The sequence below is a fragment of the Saimiri boliviensis genome, chromosome 7, assembly GCF_048565385.1.
Source record: "Saimiri boliviensis isolate mSaiBol1 chromosome 7, mSaiBol1.pri, whole genome shotgun sequence".
NCBI lineage: Eukaryota > Metazoa > Chordata > Mammalia > Primates > Cebidae > Saimiri > Saimiri boliviensis.
Window position 1 is genome coordinate 44,728,978 of NC_133455.1, and position 12,171 is coordinate 44,741,148.

The window sequence follows — 12,171 nt, forward strand, 5'->3', positions numbered from 1 at the left end:
GCTCATGCCAGAAAGAATCCAGTGAAAAAAGATGATATGTCTGGTTTTAAGTGCTTCCTCTCTGTTAGGAAACCTGAATAGAGTCAACCTCTCTGACTACAGGAATTAGATTCACTTCTATTACCTGTTAGATTAAATGCTAGGATGATAAAGAATAACAACAGAATCCATGTCCAGGTGGGCAGAGTGTCTTGTCTATTTTATTGCTGTATCCCCAAGTATTTGGCACAGTGACTAATGAGTAGTAAGTTACCAGTAAATAATCAAATGAATAAATAAAAATAATAATAGCTCACAACACCTTATCTCACGTTATTTTTACAGCTAACTTGTGAGAAAAGTATTTTTTTAATTTCCTGTTGACATATGAGGCAACTAAAGCACAGAGAGTATGAGTTAAGTATTAACTTTGTGACGATGGGCAAGTAGTGGAGCCAGATGTTCAAATACCAGTTTATTGACTTGAAAGCCCCTGCCCACTAACCCATGCTATGAGAGTACATGGATCTACTTTAACAAGGGGAAGAGAATGAATATGGAAGTAGGAGAGAGATAAAAGATAACTAACAACCGTGGAACATGTGTCAAAAGAGGGAATAATGTTATCCTCTCTGCCCACACAACAGGGGCTTATAGTTTTACCAAGTGTGCGTTTATATGTGAAAGAACATAGAATTTTTAAGAATAGCAGCCTATTGAAACAATCCACATCTACTTTTGTTGGCATAAAGAAGTCAGTGAGTATAGGCAATTGTTTATCTTTCTAAGCCAAAGGCACAAAACATATATATTTAATATATTATATCAAAACATAATAATTAAAATTCCACAATAACATACCTTTTAAGCTCCATAAAAACCTAACAGTATCTCCATAGACCAAGAAAACAGATTATCTAATAAAACGATTGATTCATAGACATCATTTTCACAATTAGAATATAGTTAGAAATTCTTAAAAATTTCATCTGGCTTTCTTCAGAAAGAGAAATTAAGTTGTTCTGTCACTGGATTGTGATCAAAGTGCCACTGGAGTCTTACATCTCTATTCCTAGTGGACCATATGGATTAACAGATAGCAAAAGGTAGCATTTTGTTAGTCATTTGTGGCATGTTATGCTATTTAATCATTAGGTTATCTTATTGCTTTCTCACTAAAGTTAGACCAATTTGCAGAAATTTAGACTTATCGTCTAATATTGGTAGAGTATATCTTTGTGATTCTAATTTAATCTACTCATATTTTCTTTTACTGATTAGCAGCCTATTGTTGTTGAACACTAATGTCAACAAATTGAGTTTTCTACACTGTTTACTTTTTCTTTTAGGGTTCCCAGTGCCGATTTCGACACTGTGAAGAGGCCCTTGGCAGTGACACTGTGTGCTCATTATGGAGAGAGAGGAAATGTTTAGATCCACTTTGCAGATTTAGACACATGGAAATGCAGGTAGAATTACTTAGCATCATCACTTTTTGTTAAAAAGCATTTCCCTTCAATAATGCTGAATTATACTTTTACAAAACAATAGGAAAGAAATCTTTCTTCCTTCTACTATTTGATTTTAGGCATTTTGCCGTTTTTTTCAACTTAATGGAGGAAAATGTTTTAGAAATACCCATTGCATCTTTTGAATAGCAGGGCTTAGAAACGCTGGAAAACACACATGATTCTAAATCAGTTAACTGTAATTGTTTTTGTCTCATTGTGCTGTATTGTAGCACATTGTATTTGTTGTGAATATGGCATCTAATCACTACATTTCCCCCCATCTCCTTTTATCTAGCAAAACTGCAGCATTTCATGCTTCTGGGAAACCCAACCTCTTGGTTGTGTGAAGATCAGTTGTATCTTTTATCACAGCAAACCTCGAAATATCAATGGATTATTTTTGCCACCAAGTAGCAGTGAGTACATTTTTTGAAAACATGGACATATCATATTCTAATCTGGTTTTTAGTGGCAGCATAGAAAGACACATTAAATACAGTATGACAAGATGAGCAATGCAATTTGATGGTCAACGGATAATTTGGAATGATTTTATCAGGACTCATGAGATGAGAGAAAGCTTAGAATGAACCATTAAGTAACTAACAAGATGACATGAACAAAGAGCAAGTTAAACTTTCTCTATGTGTATCTAAAATAGATATTATTCATATGAGGAGTAAGACAGCTACTGACCTCACTAAACAGAAGCAGGCTGTGACTCAGCAAAGTATCACACAACTGAAGCCAAGCTTAGAGATCATGCCTTCACTGGTGGTCTCTGTGAATGTGCAGAAAGCTATCTCATAGGTGGAGAGAGCAAGGACATGACCTGGGTTACACACTTCTGCTTCTAGCAGAACAGGCATGTGTGATGGTTCTTTCTAACTCCTCAATTGTGGAGAAAATGCAATGCCATTACTACGAAAGCCGTGGCTCAATTCAATCTAACTAAATTGTACTGAGACTCTACTATGTGATGAACCTTAAATTAGGTTCTGGAAAATGGATTCAGAAGACACCACAGTGTAAAGCAGTGAATGGTAAAAACCTTGCTGAAGAAGTCGGGACTATTATATTTCCCTGATGCTTGTAACTACTCTACTTTCCTTCTATGGCCACCAAGTTTTTCTGATGGAATGGTTTTTGTTTGTTGTTTGTTTGAGACAGTCTCTCTCTGTCACCCAGGCTGAAGTGCAGTGGCATGATCTTGGCTCATTGCAGCCTCTGTCTCCCAGGTTCAATATTTTCTTTCGTTCTGTAGGTTGTCTGTTTACTCTGTTGGTAGTTTCTTTGGCTGTATAAAAGCTCTTTGGTTTAATTAAATCCTTTTTGTCAATTTTTTTGTTGTTGTTGCAGTTGGCTTTTGGCATCTTTGTCATGTCCTATGTCCAGAATGGTATTTCCTAGGTTATCTTCCAGGGTTTTTATAGTTTTAAGTTTTACAATGAAGGCTTTAATTCATTTTGAGTTGATTTTTGTATGTGGTATAAGATAGGGGTTCAGTTTCCATTTTCTACATATGGCAAGCCAGTTATCTCAGCATCATTTATTGAATAGAGAGTCCTTTCCCCATTTCTTATTTTGTCACCTTTGTCAAAGATCAGATGGCTTAGGTGTGAGACATTATTTCTAGACTCTCTATTCTGTTCTATTGGCTTATGTGTCTTTTTTTGTGTGTGCCAGTAGCATGCTTTTTTGTTTACTGTAGCCCTATAGTATAGTTTGAAGTTGGGTACCATGATGCCTCCTTCTTTGTTCTTTTTCCTTAACAGTGCCTTGGCAATTTGGGCTCCTTTTAGGTTCCATGTCAATTTTAAAATAACTTTTTTCTAATTCTGTGAAGAATGTCATTGACAGATTGACAGGAATAGCATTGAATCTGAATTTCTTTGAGTAGCATTGCCATTTTAATGATGTTCATTCTTCCTATCCATGAGCATGGAATGTTTTTCCATTTGTTTGCATCATTTCTGATTTCTTTAGGCAGTGTTTTGTAATTCTCACTGTAGACATCATTTGCCTCTCTGGTTAGCTGTATTCCTAGGTATATAATTCTTTTTGTGGTAGTTATTAATGGAATTGCATTCTTGATTTGACTCTTGGCTTGGATGTTGTTGGTGTATATGAAAGCTACTGTTATTTATATGTTAATTTTGTATCTCGAAACGTTGCTGACATTGTTTATCAGATCAAAGAACTTTTGAGCAGAGACTATGAGGTTTTCTAGATGAAGAATTATGTCATCTGCAAGCAAGGGTAACTTTACTTTCTGGATTCCTATTTAGATGCCTTTTATTTTTTTCTCTTGCCTTGTTGCTCTGGCCAGGTCTTTCAATAGTATGTTGAGTAGGAGCAGTAAGAGAGGGTATACTTGTCTTCCATTTTTCAAGGGGATTGTTTCCAGCTTTTGCTTATTCAGTCTTTTGTAGGCTGTGGGATTTTTATAGATGGATCTTATTTCTTTGAAGTATATTTCTTCAATTCCTAGTTTATTGAGGGTTTTTAACATGAAGCAATGTTGAATTTTATTAAAAGCCTTTTCTGCATCTATTGAGATAATAATGTGTGTGTGTTTTTTTATTTTTTAGTTCTGTTTATGTAATCAGTTACATTTACTGATTTGTGTACCTTGAACCAAACTTGTATCCCAGGGATAAAATATACTTTATCATGATGGATTAGCTTTTTGTTGTGGTGCTGAATTTGGTTTTCTAGTGTTTCGTTGAGGATTTCTGCATCTGTGTTCATTGTGGATATTGGGCTGAAGTTTTCTTTTTTGGTTTTGTTTCTGTCACATTTTGGTTTCAGGATGATGCTGGTCTCCTAGAATGAGTTAGGGATGAGTCTGTCCTTCTCAATTTTTAAAAATAGTCTCAGTAGGAATGGCACCAGCTCTTCTTTATACATCTGGCATAACTCAGCTGTGAGTCTGTCTGGCCCTGGGCTTTTTTTTGTTGGTAGGTTTTTTCTTACTTGTATGGTTACAGAACACAGTATTGGTCCCTTCAGGGATTCAGTTTCTTCCTCGTTTAGTCTTGAGAGGTTGCATGTGTTTAGGAATGTATTCATTTCTTCTAAATTTTCTAGTTTGTATGCATAGAGGTATTTATAGTAGTGTCTGATAGTTTTTGTATTACTGTAGCGTCAGTGGTAATGTCTCCTTTGTCATTTAAAAAAAATTATTTTGAGACAGATCTGTCCCCCAGCCTGGAGTACAGTGGTACAATCTTGGCTTACTGCAACCTCCACCTCTAGGGTTCAAGTGATTCTCCTGCTTCAACATCCTAAGTAGCTGGGGTTACAGGCACATACCACCATGCATAGTGAATTTTTGCATTTTTAGTAGAGATAGAGTTTTGCCACGTTGGCCAGGCTTGTCTCAAACTCCTGGCCTCAAGTGATCCACCTGCCTTGGCCTCCCAAAGTGCTGGAATTACAGGTGTGAGCCACTGTATCTGGCTTCTCTTTGTCATTTCTAATTGTGTTTACTTGGATCTTCTCTCTCTCTCTTTTTTTGTCTTTATTAGTCTAGGTAGCAGTCTATTTTTCTTATTAATTTTTTCAGAAAATCAACTCCTGGATTTGCCAGTCTTCTGTATGGCTTTTTGTGTCTCAATTTCCTTCAGTTCAGCTCTGATTTTGGTTATTTCTTGTCTTCTGCTAGCTTTAGAGTTGGTTTTCTCTTGTTTCTCTAGTTCTTGTAGTTGTGATGTTAAGTTGTTAATTTGAGATTTTTGTTTTGATGCAGTCATTTAGTGCTATAAGCGTTCCTCTTAACATTGAATTAGCTGTATCTCAGAGAGTCTGGTATGTTGTATCTTTTCTCATAAGTTTCAAAGGATTTCTTGATTTCTGCCTTAATTTCAGTGTTTACCCAAAAGCCATTCAGAAGCAGGTTGTTTAATTACCATGTAATTGCATGGTAGTTTGTAATTTTCTTAGTATTAATTTCTATTTTTATTGTGCTGTGGTCTGAGGGCATGATTGTTTATGATTTCATTTTTTTTTAATTTACTGAGTATTGTTTAATGTTCAATTGTGTGGTCAGTTTGGAGTATGTGTCATATGATAATGAGAAGAATGGATATTCTTTCGTTTTGGGGTGGAGAGTTCTGTAGATGTTTATTAAGTCCATTTGGTCAAGTTTTGAGTTTACGTCCTGAATATCTTTGCTTTTCTGCATTGACAAACTGTCTACTACTGTCAGTGGGATGTTGAAGTCTCCCACTATTATGCTATGGGAATATAAGTCTCTTTGTAGGTCTCTAAGAACTTATTTTATGTATCTGAGTGCCCCTGTGTTGGATGTGTATGCATTTAGGATAGTTAGGTCTTCTTGTTGAATTGAATCATTTACCATTGTATAATGTGTGTGTTTTTTTTTTTAATCTTGTTGGTTTGAAGTCTGTTTGGTATGAAATTAGGATTGCAACCCAATATTTTTTTGTTCCATGTGCTTGGTAGACTTTTTTCAATTTTTTTATTTTGAGCTTATGGATATCATTCTATAATATGTACAATGGGTGTCCTGAAGACAGCATACTAGTGGATCTTGCTTCTTTATCCAGCTTGCTACTCTGTGGCTTTTAATTGGGGCATTTAACAACTTTACATTCAAGATTAGATTGATATGTATGAATTTTATCCTGTCATCATGTTCTTGGCTGGTTATTATGCAGACTTGTTTGTGTGACTGCTTTATAGTGTCACTGGTCTGCATTTGTAAGTGTGTTTTTGTAGTGACTGGTAACTGTCTTTCCTTTCCATATTTAGTGTATATTTCAGAACCTCTTGTAAGGCATGTCTGGTGGCAAAAGGAAAAAAAAAATCCCTCAGCATTTGCTTATCTGAAAAGGATCTTATTTATCCTTCACTTATGCAATTTAGTTTACCTGGATGTGAAATTCTTGGTTGAAAATATATATTTTTTTTTAATTGCATTTTAGGTTTGGGGGTATATGTGAAGAACATGTAAGATTGTTGCATAGGTACACACATAGCAGTGTGGTTTGCTGCCTTTCTACCTATCACCTATATCTGATATTTCTCCCCATGTTATCCCTCCCCAACTCCCCAGGAAATATTTTTTCTTTAAGAATGCTGAAGATAGGCTTCCAATATCTTCTGGCTTGTAGAGTTTCTTCTGAAAGGTTCACTGTTAGCCTGATGGACTGCCCTTTGTAGGTGACCTACCCTTCTCTCTAGCTGCCTTTAACATTTTTTTTCTTTCGTTTCAACCTTGTTATCTTTGTTTTTCTTCTACCTTCCTAATGCTATGTTATCAATCTCCCTGGATTGTTAGTCTTCTTTTCCCCAACCTCTTACATGTGCGATGTTTTAGGAGTTAGTTCTTATTGTTATTGTTGTTGTTGTTGTTGTTTTCTCTGTTTACTTTCTTGGTATTCTCATCTAGATTTTGAATATGTTCCACATGTCAGTGACTCCCAAATATAACGAGAGACTCTATTTGATCTGGTGCCCTGTTAGCACTCTGCATTTTTCTACCACACTGTATTAGTCCACTTTTACACTGCTGATAAAGACATGCTCAAGACTGGGCAATTTACAAAAGAAAGAAGATTAATAGACTTATAGTTCCACAGGGAACTATATTAATAGACTTATAGTTCCATATGGAACTATACCCATGATCCAATTACCTCCCATTGAGTTCCTCCCACAACATGTGGGCATTGTGGGAGTTGCAATCCAAGATGAGATGTGGGTGGAGACACAGCCTAACCATATCATTTCACCCCTGGCCCCTCCTGAATCTCATGTCCTCACATTTAAAACCAATAATGCCTTCCCAACAGTCCCCTAAAGTTTTAACTCATTTTATCATTAACTCAAAAGTCCACAGTCCAAAGTCTCATCTGAAACAAGGCAAGTTCCTTCCATCTATGATCTTGTAAAATCAAAAGCATATTAGTTACTTCCTAGATACAATGGAGAACAGGCATTGGGTAAATACAGCCATTCCAAGTGGGATGGCTTTGGGGTCTTTTGGGAAGGCATTATTGGTTTTAAATGTGAGGACATGAGATGCAGGAGGGGCTAGGGGTGGAATGATATGGTTTGACTGTGTCTCCACCCATATCTCATCTTGAATTGTGGGAGAAGTTGGCCAAAAGAAAGAGGCTACAGGCCCCATGCAATCCAAAATCCAACAGGGTGGACAAATCTTAAAGCTCCAAAATGGTCTCCTCTGACTCCATGTCTCACATCCAGGACACATGGATGCAAAAGATGGGTTCCCATGGTCTTGGGCTGCTTGCCTCATGTGGCTGTGCAGGGTATAGAGACCACTCCTGGCTGCTTTCATGGGCTGGTGTTCAGTGTCTGTGGCTTTTTCAGGCACATGGTGCAGGCTGTCAATGAATCTACCATTCTGGGATCTAGAGGACAGTGTCCCTGTTCTCACAGCTTCACTAAGCAATGCTTCTGAAGGGACTTTGTGTGGTGGCTCTACCCCCACATTTCCCTGTCACATAGCCCTAGCAGAGGTTTTTCATGAGGACCCTGCCCCTTCAACAAACTTTCTCCTGGCCATCCAGGCATTTTCATACATCCTTCCAAAGCACTAGGATTAGAGCCTGAATTCTAAGTCTGGAATCTAGGTGGAGGTTCCCAAATCCCAACTCTTGACTTCTGTGCTTTTGCAATCTCAACACCATGTGGAAGCTGCCAAGGCTTGGGGCTTGCATCCTCTGAAGCCACAGCCTGAACTGTACCTTGGCCCCTTTCAGCCATGGCTGGAGTGGCTGGGACACAGAACACCAAGTCCAAAGGCTGCACACAGTATGGGGACCCTCGGCCCAGCCCATGAAACCATTTTTTCCCCCTAGGTCTCTGGACCTGTATTAGGAGATGCTGCCATGAATGTATCTGACATAAACTGGAGACATTTTCCCCGTTATCTTGGGAATTAATATTTGGCTCCTTATTATGCAAATAATATTTGGCTCCTAATTATGCAAATTTCTGTAGCCAGCTTTAATTTTTCCTCAGAAAATAGGATTTTCTGTTGTATTCCATTGTCAGGCTGCAAATTTTCCAAACTTTTATGCTCTGTTTCCCTTTTAGAACTGAATGCTTTTAACAGCACCAAAGTCACATCTTGAATGTTTTGCTGCTTAGAAATTTCTTCTGCCAGATACCTTATATCATCTCTCTCAAAGTTTCACAAATCTCTAGGGAAGGGGCAAAGTGCTGCCAGCCTCTTTGCTAAAACATAGTAAGAGTCATCTTTGCTCCAGTTCCCAACAAGTTCTTCATCTCCATCTGAGACCACCTCAGCCTGGATTTCATCGTCCATATCATTATCAGCATTTTGGTCAAAACCATTCAACAAGTATCTAGGAGGTTCCAAACTTTCCCATGTTTTTTTTTTTTTTTTTTTTTTTGTCCTCTTCTAAACCCCGTAAACTATTCCAACCTCTGCCTATTACCCAGTTCCAAAGTTGCTTCCAAATTTTCAGGTATCTTTCCAGCAGTGCTCCACTCTACTGGTACCAATTTACTGTATTAGTCCATTTTTATGCTGCTGATAAAGACATATTTGAGACTGGGCAATTTACAAATGAAAGAGGGTTAGTGGACTTATAGTTCCATATGGCTGGGGAAGCCTCACAATATGGTGGAAGGCAAGGAGGAGCAAGTCACATCTTACATGTATAGCAGCAGGCAAAGAGAGAGAGCTTGTGCAGGGAAACTCCCATTTTTAAAACTATGAGATCTCATGAGATTTATTCACTATCACGAGAACAGCATGGGAAAGACTTGCCCCCATGATTCAATTACCTCCCACCTGGTTCCTCCTATGATATGTGGGAATTTGGGGAGCTACGATTCAAGAGATTTGGGTGGGAAACAGCCAAACTATATCACACACCCATATACTTGCTTGCTTTACTCCAATCACACTGTATACTTGCTTTTCCCAGCACATGTTAGCATATTTCTCCACAGCCTTGCTCAAAGATTATGTTTTACACAAGACTATTCTGAACACTGTATTTGAAATGTAGTCAGTCTTCCGATGCATGCCTTACACACTTCCAAACTTCCTTGCCTTGTTCAACTTTCTTATTGCCATACTCCCAATGATTGCTCAGATACAATATAATTTACTTGTTTAATGTATCTATTGTTTGTTGTCTAATTCCTCCCTATAGAATGAAAGTTACATAAGAGCAAAAGTATTTTGTTCGCTGATGAATCTCAAACACCGAACACAGCCACCAAGTATTGTCTCTCACATAGTGGCCAGTTCTACCCCAGGAATCCCTGAACAGCATTTATTTGTGTTATATCTGTAACTGCTTTCCCTCTGCCTGACATATTTCTGTATTCTAGGGAAAAGGATTCAATTTCCAGACTGTAGATAAACTAACAAGTTCAGTTGAAATAGGCATTGAACTACTGCATAGCCTTTTTATTTGCAAATACGTCAATACCTCAGAAGGTATAATTCGATTCCTGCTAGACTTAATATTTCCTACAATATTTCCAGGAACATCTATCTACCAAAGCCCATGTTAACCAAAACTGAGGTCCTAAATCTTTTTACCTTAGACAAAGATTAATTTGTAAGTAATACCTTCATGAATATCTACCTTTATGAATATCAGTAAATGCATATGATTAACTGATAAATGCAGGGTGGGATTATTACAAACCATTCATAACAAGCTGTAACTGGCTAAGTATAGGTTCATACAGAGCATTGTACAATGTGCGTAAGTTTGTTTTGGGTTAAAATATAATAAAAATTTAGGTTATTTAAATGTGCAACCCGTGAAACTTTCCAGGGCTTCTGCTTGACGAATTGAGACCTGTCACATAGTCCATATTAAGTAGGTGAGTTGGAGTCACAGCAGTGCTATCTAAATCACCAGCTGTCCTCTTCCAGTATGAGGCACTTGCCAAAGGCAATTTCTTATTAGATAATTTGCCATTGTATGTTATCTTTAAGCACTAAGTACAATTATCAGGAGTCCTCCTTTTTTTGTCTGGGGGTATAAAACTGCCGGTTATTCTTTTTACAATTTAAACTTCAACCTGCTAGTGAATTTTAAAAGATTTTGGACTCTTTTAAAAGATATTTTATTTACATGTTTATAAACCATGGAATTTTAAAAGACAACATAATCACTCTGGTTATTATCTCTAAGCTTAAAAGCCAACAGCTGCTAAACCGATTGAGAATGCTAAGAAAACATCATTTTGTTAATATTTACCGTAAGAATTCCCCAGACATTTTCTGAGTACAATTCGTGTTTTCTTTGCAAGCCTGGTAGGCACTTATTCTTTCTCCTATGGTATACATTAGAGGTTATTGTACTCTCTTAGACAAACTGTTTTTTATTTGTTCTTAAATTTGCTGAAGAAAAATTTGTTCCAAACACACTGGCTAGCTTGAACATGGAAATTGCTCATCTTTTCTTGGCTAGTCGCCATTTTATTCTGTAGGGAAAAACTGAATGCAATCATTTGATAATTATTTATTCTCAGTCAGTGTCCAGTGATGCTTTGGAAACTGATTTGGCCACTTTAAACAAAACTTTGGTCAGCTTTCTTTAGAATGTCTGGCCTATGTATTTATGACCTGCCTTTTATTTGAAGTCTTGAAAAGCCACTTGCTAAAAAATTGTTTTTAAATAGTTTAATAAATACTTTACTTGAATAGTTGAGTCAGTACACACAGGCTAATTTGTGTGTGTGTATATTTCAGAAAAGAAGAAGAAAATTTATAATGGTTATAAGGGTGAAACTTCTTCAACTTAGTTCTTTCCTCTTTGGGGAAGAAAGAGAGGGCTTAAGGAAATGCCATAGCACACCGAATGGTAGCCCCTGGGATAATCTGTGTTGGTTGGGAGATTTTTTATCCTGACTACATACTGCATCTATTCTCATCCAAGGTCCAAAGAGTATCCAAACCTACAAAAAAATAAAAGCAGGAACTCAAATATTAGTTCTTCAGGCTTAACATTTGTTAGTCATGTTTAAGACCTCCACAACTTGCTTTTTAGGACTGTGAAAATTTGCAGTTTAATTATGGCTTTAAAAAAATGAAGTGGAGTTATAAGAAATCAGAAGATCACATACCCAGTGTTTTAGAATAATCTGTTAAGTGTGCTCCATATGGCAGTGTTATACTGAGCACTTTTCATGCCTAATTTTATTTAATCATCATAAAAACTGGCCAAATAGGTATAGTTAGTCTCCTGGCTTTACAGATAAAGAAAATGAGGTATAGAGGCCAAATATCTTAGGCAATATAAAACTTCTCATAAGTGGCAGTTTCTGAATTCAAACATAGTTCTGTCTGACTCTAAAAGTATCTCACAAAAAAATCAGACATGACATTTAAAGTATACTCCAGTGCTTTTTGTCATTTGAATGACCATGCATCAGACCTCCTGATATGGATTCTGCCTTCTGAGGGCCTAATTCTAATCCATCCTACCCCATAGACTTCTTTTCAAAGCTATTAAAGTTCTTCATATTTAGTAGAAGACTCCCTTCCCCCTTTAATTTACAGTATAGAGTGAGATATTATAGCACTTCTGAGTTCTGAGTTATGTGTACTTCCATTAAATAAGGTTCCTTTTCTCTTTCTCAATATATATTTCCCTCTTTTCTGAAACATGTTCCCTTACATCACATGAAGCTC

The 12,171-nt window shown here is 37.0% G+C and overlaps 1 protein-coding gene across 2 annotated transcripts in view; it reads left to right on the forward strand.

Annotated features, from left to right (window-relative positions):
• Nucleotides 1-12,171, forward strand: part of C7H12orf50 (chromosome 7 C12orf50 homolog) — a 36,993-nt gene continuing 24,822 nt past the window's right edge. Inside the window, exons 1-2 of one of the 2 annotated variants that reach the window (XM_039472179.2) lie at nt 1-1,448; nt 1,786-1,906. In XM_039472179.2, the coding sequence (XP_039328113.1) occupies nt 1,437-1,448; nt 1,786-1,906 (133 nt within the window). In that variant the 5' untranslated portion in view covers nt 1-1,436. The remainder of the gene's footprint in view (nt 1,449-1,785; nt 1,907-12,171) is intronic. The other variant, XM_003927858.4, reaches the window with a different exon arrangement.